At 44.9% G+C, this 16,112-nt stretch overlaps 1 protein-coding gene across 1 annotated transcript in view; it reads right to left on the bottom strand.

Annotated features, from left to right (window-relative positions):
• The window catches only part of LOC114658697 (interferon-induced protein 44-like), a 53,472-nt gene that overhangs the window by 28,086 nt on the left and 9,274 nt on the right, over nt 1–16,112 (bottom strand). Inside the window, exons 3-4 of the mRNA XM_028810731.2 lie at nt 12,590–12,644; nt 9,078–9,153 (exon numbers count right to left, since the gene is read on the bottom strand). Of these exons, the coding sequence (XP_028666564.1) occupies nt 9,078–9,153; nt 12,590–12,644 (131 nt within the window). The remainder of the gene's footprint in view (nt 1–9,077; nt 9,154–12,589; nt 12,645–16,112) is intronic.

The following is a 16,112-nucleotide window of genomic DNA, read 5'->3' as shown; positions in this document are numbered from 1 at the left end:
TTTTTAAGTAGCACTGCTACAATCCCCACCCCCAGGCCGTGGTGTACGGCCGAACCAAGGCTTGAGATTGGAGATGTTTACCGTGTCTATTTTTTTAGTCCCTGGCAATCCCCACTCTATTGCGTAGGTCACAGGTCCCTTCTTTTGGACAACCGGCAAGGGAGGGCAAAGAGAAGAAAAAAAAGTTTGTTTTTGGTTTGTATTGTTGCGGTTATTTGTCGTCTCTCCTGCTGTTATTTGAACTGTGATCATTTTTGTCTTGGACTGTATTCGTTTGTTGGGGTCTGGATTGTCTGTCTACTTGTTCACTGAGAGCTGTATTGGATTATTGGATTTTTCGGAACAGTGGAGCGCTCCCGAATCAACCATCAACCATCAACCTCATCAGTAAATACCGGTAGGACTGTATTTTCCCTTCTCCATTGCAACTTACAGATTCGCTGGACATAACTTGGTCACTATTCATCTTTCAACCTGTTTCTTATATATGGACTTGGCTGTGTGGTGTTTGTGTTTATTTTGTGTATGTGTAATAATCGCCGAAGGGGTCAGGGGTGGTATTACTGTTTTCATTTCTCAATTCATGTCATTATATTTATAATTGTTTGTCATTCCCAGTGTGTTTATTTGTCTCTGTGGTGAGAGTGTGTGGGTCGATCCAAGGCTGGGGACGTTCCTGGGATCTCTGCTTTTAAAATAAATAAATCACCGTCTTCGTTGGCGGTGTGAATCTTAGCGGCTCCTGACCGCTACAGATTTTGGCGAGCCGGGTAGGAGCCAGGTTAATTACGTTCCCTTCTGACCGACTTTACATACACATCCGACAGAAGCATGTCTGTTGTAAGCGCAGTGCAGGGCGAGGAGCTTGAGCTAAGTGGACCGCTGGTGGACGTGCGTCCGCAGCCTAGGCCACGTCACGTTACGGTCAGAGCCCCGGAGGAAGAATTGAGCCTGCTGGATTCCCTGTGTGTCTCCAGTCCGGAGCAGCCCGAGACGGATGAGGGACGGCTTCTGCATGACCTGACGTTGCGCTTTGAACAGCTAGAGACACGGGTGGATCACATCGCCGGCAGTTTTCTCAACCGAGATGAAACCATCCATGAGCTCATCGATGCCACGGCCGCCCGAGTTTCCGGTGAGGCGGTTGTGAGGGTGCAGCGTCTGGAGCAGTCCTTCGCGAAGTGTGTGCAGCGCCTGGAAGCCAATATGAGGGAGGATATCAGGAGGCAGGTGCAGGATAGCTGGCGTGCCGTCACGCAGCCACTGGGGCAGTCGACGCCTTTAGCGGGAGTGGGGATCAACTGGGGACAGTCGTCCTTGTCCGTTGCGATGCCGCGGATGGAGTTCCCTAAGCTGGCCCCTCAGTGTACACCCACGGGCATTGTCGACTTTGTGGAGGAGGTCGACTTGTTTGTGGAACTGCATCCTCTGAGTGGAGCCGAGCTGCGGGGATTCCTGAACACGGCACTCAGCGGGCCGGCGCGCTCTTGGTGGTTTGCTGAGCGGCACAAGTGTAACACCTGGGCGGAGTTTCGCGCTGCCTTCCTGAAAGCATTCCTCTCAGATGAATACCAGGTGCTGTTGGAAGAAAAGCTCCGGACCTTTGTACAGAGGCCATCGCAGAGTCTCAGGGACTTTGTCTTTGAGTTCCGTGCGTTGTGCCTTAAGTGGCGATCTGACATGCGTGAGGAAGAGATATTGCGACGTGTCCTTGACGCTTGTGACCCTCGGGTGGCCGCTACTTTGAGGGGGGTCGTGAAGTCGGTAGATGAGTTGGTGAAGGTGGGGTCCCGAGTGGAAAAGGACTGGGCGGCTATCGGGATTAGTGGGTCTCGAAAGGGTCCCACGTCTCGGGATGTCCCCTGTCCCAAACCACGAGGGAAAGCCTCAGTGGATCCCCGTGCCGATCTCACCCTGGTGCAAGCCACCTTGCCCCTCTTAGTGCTGCCCGTACAAGTGCGAGGTGTCACTGGAGAGGCGGTCGTAGATACAGGGAGCACTTATACCCTTATGAAATACAGCTTGTGGGAAAAGCTTAAAGTGCCTCATGAGCAATTAAGGGGAAGTGCAAAAGTAAAATTCTTTCTTGCGGATGGAAGGGCGCACGGGGCCAGGGGCAGGGTTCCTATGAGGCTCTGCTTACATGAGACACACTGGGAGACAGAGGTTTACATCCTGGAAGATGACCACCTGTCGATGCCCTTATTACTGGGAATGGACTCTCTTGTGTCGGTAGGTCTGACTATCCATCTGTCGCGGCTGGAGTATGAGTTGCCGGGGGGTGAAGTCCATCGGTTTGGGACGAAGGCTCAAAGCAATCTGGTTTGGCCTAACTTGTGTTATTATCTCGCGCAGTTGGTGGATGAGCCCAGCCCAGTAGAGAAGGCTATTCTTGAACAGCCGGAGCTCGTTCAGCCACTGCTTAGGAGGTGGCACTCGGTGTGGACGGACAAATTGGGTCGGACTGAGGTGGTGTGTCATCACATTCACACAGTCGACCCTGTCCCTGTTCGGCACAGAGCCTACAGAGTGTCGCCTCTGAAAAGAGGAATAATCAAGGAGTGGGTTGACCAGATGTTGGCAGAGGGGGTCATCGAGCCTTCCACCTCGCCATGGGCTAGCCCCACGGTACTCGTTCAGAAGGCCGACGGGACCTACCGATTCTGTGTGGACTATCGGGAGCTGAACAAGAGGACCTTGGATGATGCTTACCCCATGCCACTCATTCATGACATCTTGGAGTCTTTGCATGGGGCAGCAGTGTTCAGCTCCCTTGATTTGAAGTCAGGGTATTGGCAGGTGAGGATGGGGAAGAGTAGCATGGAAAAGACAGCCGTCATCACCCCGGAGGGGTTGTTCCAGTTTCGGGTGATGCCCTTTGGACTGAAAAACGCTGGGGCATCATTCCAACGGCTGATGGAGCAGGTACTCCGGGGACTCATTGGGAAGACCTGTTTTGTTTATATTGATGACATCATTGTATTCTCCCCATCTGTCCAACAACATCTTAAGGACCTCGACCACATCTTCCAGAAACTGCATAAGGCTCATCTCACCCTTAACATCAAGAAGTGTAGATTTCAGCAAGACCATCTGAACTTCCTCGGCCATGTGGTGTCAGCAGACGGAGTCCGAGTGGACCCGAAGAAAATTAAGTCCATCTTGGACTACCCAGCGCCCCAGGAGGTAAAAAGTCTCCAGCACTTCCTGGGGATGGCTGGGTGGTTCCACAAATTTGTGCATGGGTTTGCCGACATCGCTGCCCCTTTGTTCCAGTTGCTGAGGAAGGGATCCCCCTGGGAGTGGTCACCAACGTGCCAGGACTCTTTTGAAAGACTCAAACAGGCCCTGATATCGCCACCAGTCCTGGCACAGCCTGATCCGTCATTAACCTTTCAGGTCCACACTGACGCAAGTGACCTCGGGCTCGGCGCCGTTCTATGCCAAACTAGCCAAGGAGAGGAAAGAGTGGTGGCCTATGCTTCTCGGTCACTAAAGGGCGCCGAGTATAATTATTCCACCACCGAGAAGGAATGCCTCGCTGTCGTGTGGGCCGTGGAAAAGTGGCGGCACTTCCTGGAGGGAACATCGTTTGAAGTCTACACTGACCATAGGGCTCTGACCTGGGCATTCAATTGCCCGAAGACCACGTCTAGGCTAACAAGGTGGGTATTGCGCCTCCAACAGTTCACGTTCAGGGTGTGCTATCGGAAGGGTTGTGCTAACGTTGTGCCCGATGCCTTATCACGGGTTCACGAGCCCGCGCCAGTGGTATGTGCGGTATCGGTCTCTAACCCTTGGCCTGATCTTCCCCTGAACATGCAGGAAATCGTTCAATCTCAAGCAGCCAGTCCTGTATGTCAGGGGTTGAGAGAGGGCTCGGGGGGGAGGCCTGACCGCATACATTATAGGGAACTTCAAGGGGCACTCTATCGCTGCGTTCCAACAAAAGATCGGGGTTACCATTATCAGTTGGTAGTGCCCGAGACATATGTGCCCAAGTTCCTACAGTATTATCATGATAGCCCGATCGGTGGTCACCTTGGACGTACTAAAACACTGTTTAAAATCTTGGAGGTGGCATGGTGGCCGACTGTACGCAAAGACGTCTGGTCCCATGTCCAGACTTGTACCACCTGTCAGCAATACAAAACCCCACCTGGTCTCCCCTCGGGACAGCTTCAGCCAGTAACCGTCACCACCCCGGGGGAAAGCCTAGGCGTGGACCTAATGGGACCATTTCCTTCTAGCAAGGACCGGAAGACCTACCTGATGGTGGTTGTGGACTATTTTACTCGCTGGGTGGAGCTATTCCCTTTGGCTAATGCCACAGCCAAGAAGATATGTTCCACCCTGAAGGATGAGATATTTACCCGATGGGGGGTGCCGAAGAACATCATCACAGATCGGGGCCCGCAATTTACCGGCTCAGAGGCCGAAGAGTTGTGGAAACAATGGGGGGTGGTTCACCTGAAAACTACAGCATACCATCCCCAATCAAATCGCACTGAGCGGGTGAATCGGACCCTGAAGACCATGATAGCATCCTTCGTCGGAGACCATCATCAGGATTGGACAAAGTGGCTGCCTGAGCTGCGGTTCGCATTGAACACGGCGGTGCACGAGGTTACAGGTGAAACCCCTGCATTGTTAGCTTTAGGCAGACAGATAAACGGTCCTCTGGAAAGGATTATTGAACTCAACCCACCTAAACCAGACACATCACTACACAATCACCTGCAAAGTATCCAACACATCACACAACAGGTAAAGGAGAGGATGGTGAGGTTCCAGTCCAGACAATCTCAATCGTACAACCAGAGACATAAGCTTTTTTTTCTTCTCTTTGCCCTCTGCCCTCCTTTTATCTGCCTGTGGCTACCTTTGACCCCAGCAGCCCCAGCAGGGCCTGCTGGGAGATGCAGTTTTTAAGTAGCACTGCTACACCTTTTTAGTAAAAGGCGAGCTTTTAAGCCTGAGAAATCACCCCGTAAATGCACACGTTTAATTGCACATGTGTTAATATGCATGGTTACACAGTATTAAAAGACAGTGAACAACGTCAGTTACCTTTGTTCCCGCGTTTGATAAAAGGCGAGCTTTTAAGCCTGAGAAATCACCCCGTAAATGCACACGTTTAATTGCACATGTGTTAATATGTATGCTTACACAGTATTAAAAGACAGTCAAAAATTAACGTCATTTACCTTCGTTCCTGCATTTGACTCGTGCTGTAAATCTCTTCCTTGTTTTTAGTTCACGTGATTACGTAGGAGGCGTGATGACGCGATACGTGACTCCGCCTCCTCCATTACAGTGTATGGACAAAAAATATGTTCCAGTTATGACCATTACGCGTAGAATTTCGAAATGAAACCTGCCTAACTTTTGTAAGTAAGCTGTAAGGAATGAGCCTGCCAAATTTCAGCCTTCCACCTACACGGGAAGTTGGAGAATTAGTGATGAGTGAGTCAGTCAGTCAGTGAGTGAGTGAGTGAGTCAGTCAGTCAGTCAGTGAGGGCTTTGCCTTTTATTATTATAGATACATTATTTTATGTGTAATTTATCTCTTGCTTGTCTTTTACTACACCTAATTGCCTGAGGTTATAGATGTAGAAGGGAAGGTGGGGAGAAGTTATATGGTACAATACCTTATAAACAGCGATAAGTCTGTGAGACCTGAGGCATTCTGACAAAGGCTACATATTAATAATACAAAAGGGAAAAGTAGAGCAAAATATTACTCTAACAAGTAAGAACAGTGCAGTACAAGTCCAAGGAGGTTCTGCTCAGTCTTTATAACACACTGGTGAGGCCTCATCTGGAGTCCTGTGTGCAGTTTTGGTCTCCAGGCTACAAAAAGGACATAGCAGCACTAGACAAGCTCCAGAGAAGAGCAACTAGGCTGATTCCAGGGCTACAGGGGATGAGTTATGAAGATTAAAAGAGCTGAGCCTTTACAGTTTAAGCAAAAGAAGATTAAGAGGTGTCATGATTGAAGTTTTTAAAATTCTGAAAGGAATTAGTCCAGTGCATCGAGGCTATTATTTTAAAATGAGTTCATCAAGAACACAGGGACACTTGTTAAGGGTAAATTTCACACAAACATTAGGAAGTTTTTCTTTACACAAAGAACGATAGACACTTTGAATAAGCGACCAAATAGTGTGGTAGACAGTAAGACTTTAGGGACTTTCAAAACTCGACTTGATGTTTTTTTGGAAGAAATAAGTGGTTAGGACTGGTGAGCTTTGTTGGGCTGAATGGCCTCATCTAGATTGTTCAAATGTTCTAATTTGGACTCCCAAGTACTTGTAGGAGTGGACAACCTCTACATCTGTAATAAGAATATAAGTTTAATGGCACTGTGCTCTGTACAATAATTATTTTAAAAATCCACTCACATTAATAACATCACCCGGTCTGCTTACTTCCACCTAATTAATATAAATCGCATAATCACTCCTCATACCACTGCCATTCTTGTTCATAGTCTTGTTACTTCTCGGCTGGACTACTGCAATTCACTCCTCTTTGGTCTCCCTAATAAATCTCTTCATAAGCTTCAGTTAGTCCAGAATTCTGCAGCACGTATCATCACTAGAACCCCATCTATTCACCATATTACTCCGGTCTTGCAGCAGCTTCATTGGCTCCCGATCAAGTTTCATATTGATTTTAAGATTCTGCTATTAACATTTAAGGCCATTCATAACCTCGCCCCTCCATACCTTAGATCGTCTTCCTCCACCCATCTGATCATTCCTCCCGCCCGTCTAACCGCCATGGGGATCGGAGCATTCAGTCGTTCTGCTCCCAAGCTCTGGAATTCATTACCTGCGGAGCTCCGAAACATCAAATCATATTCATTTTTCAAATGTAAACTTAAAACACATCTATTTAAAATGGCTTTTTCTTTTTTCTTCTGATTACAGTGGTTTTGTTTGGTTTTAATTTTTAGATTTTCTGATGTTTTAAGTTGTTTATAATTGTGTCTTTTATTTATTTATTTATTTATTTATTGTTTGTTCGGTGTCCTTGAGTTCTCTGAAAGGCGCCTTGTATAAATAAAATGTATTATTATTATTATTATTATTATTATTAACAAAGAGCAGGTGTGAAACTTCAAGTAAAGAAACATCATATTCAGCACACAAATAACAAAATGGTTTGGTAACAGCCTTAAAACTAAAAGTAGCAGGACAGAACAGTAAACTTATACATGTTTAAACTTACCAGCTATGCTACCATAGGCTGAAACAAGAGGGATGAACTTTGCTGCATGTGTTTGTGGCAGACACACTACTTACTTTGGGAACAGCCACTGTAAGGTGCTCAGGAAGGACAAATATCACGAAGTAAGCATATTTGAACATAACAACAGTTTACAAAAATCAAAATAATGAATACTTAAGCATTTTCCCATCTTACCAAACGTCACAATGTCAGTGCTTCCTCATGAATCAATATCTTAATTAATCAGCTTAAAGCAAAACAAATTATATCAGCTGGCTTTGAGCCATATAAGAATCTAAAAGTTAATAAGTAAAAGCTTGTATGTTTTTCTTCTTCCAAGCTGTCAGGAAGAACTGTTCTTGCCTGCTTATGCCCACCTGCCTGTTTCCAGCTCCAGCAGCTTTGCCCTCATCAGTGAAGATGCACACTGCGCTTACCAGCACAGCTGCCTATGATTTTAGCCTTACAGGATGCTGGTGCAACAAGCAATTATTAAAGGAGATGTTTCTTAGGTGGGCCATCCTGGTTCCAATTTTATAAAGAGGATTGATCAATGTTTTATTAGCTCAAGAAATAGGAATGTGAAGAATGTAAATGATGATCAGGTGATGGTCATCTCTGGGCCAGGTGGTAAGCATGACCTTCGAGTCCTAATGATTGTCATGAAAAGATTGATGATTATGAGAGGAAAGGAGTTTACAAGGTGAGATAATTGTTATGAAAACAGGTACAGCATGAGGAGGTCACTGTTATGAGATAACCTGTAAAGTGGGTGATCAAAAAATATACGAAATGGAGATGTTTTGTGATTAGAACTGAAATAAAAATGAGCCGCACCCAATCCACTGGGCTCACTTCATGAACTGAGATGGCTTTATGTGCTCTGCAATGGGTTCCTTTGTTCTGCAATAAAGTCAAAATTCTGAATTCCTATCTAAAGTAGTTGCTTGTTTTTTCTGAAGATTTCTCCATGACATGAGCAGCTGACAAATCAAAAAAAACCAAAAAAAACCTGTGTGATACAATCATGTCACCATGGGCCAGAATCTCAAAAGAATGTTGCCAGAGTCTTGTGAAACCCCACAGACTTACTCGGTATTAGCCTAGTCCTCCTGTGAATTTGCTCAGTGATTGAGTATCACTGTACTGTTTGATGTGATTATTCACCTCATTAATTCTATTTTATTTACTTCAGTTTACTCAAACTGACTAGCAGATAGAATCCCAGCAGAGAGTCCTGACCCTGCCCTTGGGTGCCAGGCGGACATCTTGACGTGGTGCGGAGTGTAGCAGTGGGCAGAGGCCGCAGGCTTCTGGCTCAGCTACTTTCTCAGTTGGAATTTCTCAAAACTGCCATGTAAATTGGACATTGCACTCCTTGTACCCAAAATCCATCACTGCATCAGAATTTCTTTAAGTCAGTATTCTTTACTTTTATGGCAAACAATCAGGAAATATCAGGTAAAAATGTCCTTTTCTATTTATTTTTTGTCAGTTTATTTTTTTAATGGTACCATTTAACAATAAACACACAAGAAGATGGATGGATCCCCAGTATAGTTGACTAACTGTTGTTTATTATTTGTATCTCCTTATTAATTGCTTTCTGATTAATTAAAAGAAGCTAAAAATAATTGAAAATTCTTGAGAAGCATGTGAATTAAAACTAGGCAAACAAAACTCCTGGTGGCAGCAGTAAACATCTCTGAATAGCAAAGAGAAGTCCAAGTCAGCTTATTATAAATACAGATAATGAAAGGCGCTATATAAGAGTCAGGCAGATCGTGAAAAGATGAACAAAAGGAATAATGAGGGGGCAGAGTATGCAGGCAGATACTCACTTTCTGCTGAACCCCTGTTCCCTCCAAGGCTGATCCATCAATTGGGAAGTAAGAGTCATCCATGACTGCACATAAGCTACAATAGAGAATGAAATAAAAGTTTACCTGTTAATCTTGATGCTCATGAAAAGTCACAACTTAACAGGACAGCCACATGCTACTCATCCCAAAACATTGACAATTTTTAGAAAGGTGACCAGAGTTAGCAGACTTGTGGTCAAATGTGCACACGCCCTCATGGTGGCAGCAGGGTGACATTTCTGACACACACACACACACACACAGGCTTGTTCTGATCTCCACACTCCTTTAATTAGCCCATGTGCCTTACTTAGATTAGAGATGGCATCCATGTGTTTCTATGAAATAGTTAGAATAACCAACTGACTGAAAGGGTGACAACAACTTGAGATGATGACAGAGAAGTAGGGATGGTGAGTCTGGGAAGTCTGTGGACAATGGAGGCCACCGGAGTCTGTCAGGGTGCAACTTTAATGCCGAATTATGATGCAAAGGTGAAGCCAATGGAGCAGCTCTGGTGTCCATTCAAATGTGCGAAGCAGCCCTAGGAACTTTAGTCTGCATTCCCCTGACTAGAGCTGCTGATTAGCTCTACATATTGCACAATGACTATATACTTTCAATATATATTTCATCCGCTGGGTGCTCAAGGGGGGGGGCAAGCTGTTTGCTTGTTACATGCAAGCGTGATTGGTTCTCCATTGACATTCTGTGGGCCATTAGGCGGGGAACCTGCACCCACAAAGGATAAAAGGAGCCTGGAGGATAAGATGCCAAGCAATGAGGAAGAAAAGTAAATTTTTTTTTTTTGTTCTTTATTTCGTCTTATACGATTTCTTGTATTAGAAATGTGTTAATTTTCACATACCCCTTGGGGTTAGAGCGCAGGGTCAGCCATTGTACAGCACCCCTGGAGCAATTACAGGTTAAGGGTCTTGCTCAAGGACCCAGTAGAGTAGGATCTCTTTTGGCAGTGACGGGGATTCGAACCGGCAACCTTCTGCATACCAGCGCAGATCCTTAGCCTCAGAGCCACCACTCCGCCCCTAAATTTAACATCATAGCAGAGCCAGCATAATAGAGAGGAGGCATGGTGGTCGGAGAAGACGGCCATGCAAAGCAGTCGTGCCCCACTGCTGCTGAGCTACAAAGTGGAGCGGGGGGGGATCAAACGTCCTTAGAGGACCCATAGATGCCCAGGGATGGCAGTAAGAGAAGGGAGCAGGGCTCATGGGATGGTGGTGGGGCACAAGCTTGGCGGAGGGCATCCTCTGCAGTTGAGCAGACATCTTCAGGTGAGCTGCTGATGTGGAGAATTGGAATGACGTGCTGAGGTGTGTTTTTTAAAAAAGGCTGAGGAATTCCTGACTGATTTTTAATCACACAATTTTGCTTATTTATTGGATTTTAATCTCCGCTTTTATCACTATTTTTACTACTTTTATTAATTTAGCAGATCACTATTTACTTGGACTGCTTGCTGTAATAAAAGCACTGAGCACATTTACACCACCTTGTTCTATTTTGGGTCTTCACTGCCCAGTCCATCTTGGCTTCATGACTATAGATGACTCAGGTCCAAGGAGGAGTATGTCAGCTTCAGGCAACCTGGGCATCACAGAAATCAAAAGATGCAAAGATACTACTAGCTTATTGTTGTGCCCAGCACAGAGTTATACTGGAGAATGCCCAGGAGAGGTGAATGTGCCCAGCTTTCTCTGTTTTGACTGACTGTGGTCCCCCAGAGGTTTATGTTTCCCATTGATGCTGTTGATGCTATGGAGTTTTTCTTTTCCTCTCCTCCATAGTTCAACAGTTAATTAATGGGCAGATTATGCTGGGCACCATTTATGTTAAGCAGGTAAATAAATCTGTGTTGCCATGTGTATTTATTAGGTAATTTGTCCCACCAGAGGTTACTACCTTATTGTGGTGGTGGGTTTTGCATGCCCCAATGACCCTGAGAGCTGTGCTGACAGGAGCTTTGGCTCCTGGTAGGGCCTCCTAAGCCAGACAGGTTGATGGATAGAGGCCTGACTAAAAGTAACCTGTCGTCCCTGTGCTCCCGAGCCCCCGAGGTCAGGACAAGGACAGTCTGATATAAAACCTACAACTCGAGGACCTAGATGTCACCGTCGCAGCTTGCTAGGTCATGACAGATGAACCCTGAGTATAAACTGCACTCCACCTAAAAAAAGTCCAGGCTGAAGGATTTGCCCACATCTACAGCCAACTCCAATCCCCTCCAAGTTCTGCAGCGATGGGAAAGGGGCAAAAATGGCAGGTGGAAGGTGCCACTGGGACTATAAGGTAGAAGATGGCAGGGATTGTAAGGGCAGGGAGCGGGGAAACAACAGAAGACACACAAACGTATTCCGTTAATGGAAGGACCTGCAATAGAAGTAGTGTTACACACTGTCAGCAGAGGGCACTCTGCCTTGTACATGTGAGGGTGCCCAGCTAGATCAGTACACAGTGGGCACCAGCACAGAAAATAATAATAATAATTCTTTGCATTTATATAGCGTTCTTCTCACTACTCAAAGCACTCAGCAATTGCAGGTTAAAGGCCTTGGGGCCCAACAGAGCAGAGTCTCTATTGGCATTTATGGGATTCAAACCAGCAACCTTCTGATTTCCAGTGCAGATCCCTCGCCTCAGAGCCACCACTCCACCTAGGCACAGTTGTGTTCTAACTTTAACCATGCAATGCTTCCTGGATGGCATAGAAGAGGTACACCAGTCGACAACCGATACGTCTATCACTCTGACTGAAACCAAGGGTGGACCATTGGATGGACACAACACTGTACCCTCTTACCTGGAACAGGAAAGGCTGGTGGTCACAGAAGTGCAGAGGTTTAGGTGTGGATGTAGCACAGCTGACTGATTGGTGGACCAGTGGATGTGCCACCCAACCTACTAGAAAGAGACTGGAAACCTGCTCAGGTAGGCCTTGTGTGGTAAGTGAAGTTTTCTTTCTGTTTATCCGTTTCTTTCCTTTCTTTCATTTTTATTCCTACCTTGAACTTATTTCAAGTAAGTCCATTATTTTAATAAATAATAATAATAATAATTCATTACATTTATATAGCGCTTTTCTCAGTACTCAAAGCGCTATCCACACAGGGAGGAACCGGGAAGCGAACCCACAATCTTCCATTTTGATAAAGATCTTGTTTTGGCCCATTTGTTTAGGACAACAGTAACATACAGAGGTGTCCTGTCATTGTGAAATTTAAAGATGAATTCATACACATACAGAGTCTTCATGTGCTCCACTGAAGGTACTGAAGTACATGACCACTAAACATTAAAAAGTCCTGCAGAAACCCAGAAGTGTTGAGCTTAGCCAGAGAACCTGACACCGAATTTCTTTGAAGAGAAAGACGATGGCCACCTCTTCTCTTCTCTCTAAATTTAGCTGCTGCTGACACAGAAATGTGACTTGGCAAGTCCAAAATGAAGGCGCCTGGAGTGACGGAACTCACCTTGTTTTGGAGGTGAAGGGGATCTTCTACCTCTCATGAGGTTTTCAACTGATTCCTAGTGAAAAGAGACAGGCAAGAACTAAGGGTCATGGTGACAGGTGACACTGTGTGAACTCCTCAGAATCACACACCTCATTAATTACCATATCACTCATTCTGAAGAGGAAAAACAAATAGAGAAACAAACAAGGGGAGAAACAAATGGACATTCATTACAGTGCTGTTCTTATACAAATGTTAGCAATGAATTTGAAAATAGGAAAAGCGTTAACATATAAATCATTAAAAACAACCCAACCCATTTTCCAATCTGTCCTTTCTTGCTCCCCACAGAATCTTAAATTAACAACTAAACTATGAACAAAACAAAGTAAAGAGCTCTGTACCCTAACCCTAAGCCTAACCCTAACACTAATGGTTTTAGCTCCACTCCAACCATTTTTGAATATTTTCATCCTGTATCTACACTGAGCCAACCTCAGCTCCACATCTCAAAGTCATTTGAGACGTCCAATGGACTCCTGCCACTGCTGCTATTTTTTTGTTTTCTATCAATTAAAATGAAGTTATATATTTGAATAAGTTCTTGTTTATTGTGGCTCTTAAGTCTGGTGTCACTCTTCTATACACTATTAATAATTTTTACTTTGTTATTCACAACTTATGTGGAAAGCGTGAGGTGCTCTGAACCCATGCAATGGCAAGTCCTGCTGTCTTCAAACAAAGAGATATTTGAAATCACAGCCTTGTCTGCATACAAAGTGATGAGATTGAGTGAGAGATGGAGGAATGGGCATAACACTCTGCACCAGACTGGTGGTCAGTATATGCAGGTGGGAGCGCATGAAGCTGTACAAGACCTGTGAGGTGAGAGGAGCAACTGATGAAGGAGGCAGCAGGTCCGGCCACCGAAGAAACCAACAGTCCTTCAAAGGGCCAACTTTGCACAGACTGCTAAGTGTCTCGCACCATCGGGGGCCTCATGTATAAATGGTGTGTATGCCCATTTCCACGCTCGCATCGCGATAAATAAAAACTAAACTTGGCATAAAACCGCACACATTATCATGCCAGCAACCCCTCATCTATGTATGTTTTCTGCTCGGTTTTGCAAACTGGTGGCACCCAGCATCAAAGTATTGCTACTCTTCCTGTGTGGTTTCCCCTGTCTTTTTCAGATTCACCTCCATGTTGAAGGCTTTATTAAATACGCTGAAATTAACTGCATATCATTTATTAATTTAAGGTGCCTGATTGTGACAATATAATGGTGCACGGAATAGCCAAACAATTCCAAATATCATAACTGCTTTAGCGTTCTTACACTCATATTTTAACCCATTGTATCTGAGTATGTATACATAGCTATAGATCAGTTGATTGTAAAGCTCTACAGCATGTTGTATCGAGAGTGCAGAGGATTATCGGGATACCGCTTCCCTCTCTGAAGGAAATTTATAGCATACACTGACTCCAGCATAAAAGCCACCAGCATTTGCATGGATTCCAGTCATCCATGTCTATTTGAACTTCTCCCATCCGGCAAACGCCTTAGAGCTGTTCCTCACTGGACCTCGATTTTCAGAAACAGTTTCATCCCAAGAGCTACAAATGCACTCAGTCAGTGCATCCTTTAAGTGCTCCCAGTAAAACTGTTTGTACTTCTAAGTAAATTCACCTCACTGTAAACTTGAACTGCAGCTGTAATATTGCACAACCTGAGCCATTTTATGAGCCATTTGCACTATCTGTACGATATGTACAGGGTGGTCCAGATCTAATTATGCAGATCCACATCTCCTGGATGACTTTGATTCATGCGGGGACGATTCCAGTTCGGCACGAAGACGATTCTTCATGTCATCAGTTCGCACACTTCTCGATGGTCTGGGATTTTTTGGGTGATTTTCTATGTAATAAACTTAATAAGTTATAGCATAATGAAAATTGCATAATTAGATCTGGACCACCCTATATATTGTACTTATGCTTTCATATTGTATATTTTTCATTGTTTTTTATTGTATTATTAATATTAGTATTGTTATTTTATCATTTTATAGGAAGATAATTTTATGGAGGATTTTCATCTCATTGTACCATACAATAACAATAAAGGAATTCTATTCAATTCAATAGAAGAGAGCGCGTATTTACAGATGATGACGACTGGCTTCTAAATAGATTTAGATTTCCAAAAGCTATCCTCTTGGAACTGTGTGCTGTTAGAATACTAGGTTGTATGCTTGATGTAATTTTATGATGAAATGAATGTATATGGGGTGGTACGTGGCACGGTGGGAACGCTGCTGCCTCGCAGTAAGGAGCCCCGAGTTCGCTTCCCGGGTCCTCCCTGCGTGGAATTTGCATGTTCTCCCCATGACTGCGTGGGTTTCCTCCCACAGTCCAAAGACATGCAGGTTAGGTGCATTGCCGATCATAAATTGTCCCTAGTGTGTGTGCTTGGTGTGTGGGTGGGTATGTGTGTGTGCCCTGCGGTGGGCTGGCGCCCTCCCCGGGGTTTGTTTCCTGCCTTGCGCCCTGTGTTGGCTGGGATTGGCTCCAGCAGACCCCTGTGACCCTGTGTTAGGATATAGCGGGTTGGATAATGGATGGTTCCTGCCTGGTTGCACAAGGCAGGAAACAAACCCCGGGCAGGGTGCCAGCCCACCGCTGACAGATAAATTAACTTCATGTAAATAATGTATACTGTTAATAATTAAACATGTAGAGGCACTGTGGTGCAGCGTTGCGATGAGCTTGTGCCCCATCCAGGGATTGGTCCTGCCTCATGCTGTTTGCTTTCAGGGACTGGCAAAACCCTGGAAGGATAGATGGATGGAATAATTAAACATGTACTACAAAGATATTTCAATATTCCTTAAAGGTTTGGAGAATTAGGGTTCTATGCTTACAGCTGGTTTGACATTTATTATTGAGCTTATTGTATGGAGATTGGTTACATGGAGAATGAAAACTGAAGGACAGGAATTGGGGGTTCATGCATTTGACAGACATAGTACTGCTGCAATAAATTATTTCATTGAGGGTTCGCATATATCCCAGCAAGCATCTTGGGGGAGGCAGGAGCAATCCCTGGACGAGGCGCCAGCTCATTGCTACCACTGCACCACCGTGTTCCCATGTTTAATACATGCTTTAATGTATTTCAGCATGCAAATGATATCAAGTATACATCTTAGTATTCTAGAATATTCAGAGAGCTGTAATATCATGAATGTAATGTATTCTGTTTGGAGATCAGTGCCCGTGTGCTCCTGTCTGCAAAAGGGGGAGTCTGTTTTAAAAAGCACGTAGTGATTCACACACATAGAACACACAGAATACGAAGCATTTAAAAGCCAGAAGTCTACATGGCCGTCATCATCAAGTCCTTCCATGAGAACCCTAAATACAAAGAGAACTGTTTCATTTATATTAGGTAGAATGCCCAGAGGGGACTGGGTGGTCTCGTGGCCTGGAACCCCTGCAGATTTTATTTTTTCTCTCCAGTTAATTAGTG

Source organism: Erpetoichthys calabaricus, chromosome 10 (genome assembly GCF_900747795.2).
Source record: "Erpetoichthys calabaricus chromosome 10, fErpCal1.3, whole genome shotgun sequence".
Taxonomy (NCBI): domain Eukaryota; kingdom Metazoa; phylum Chordata; class Cladistia; order Polypteriformes; family Polypteridae; genus Erpetoichthys; species Erpetoichthys calabaricus.
This window is presented reverse-complemented; position numbering and strand designations above follow the sequence as displayed.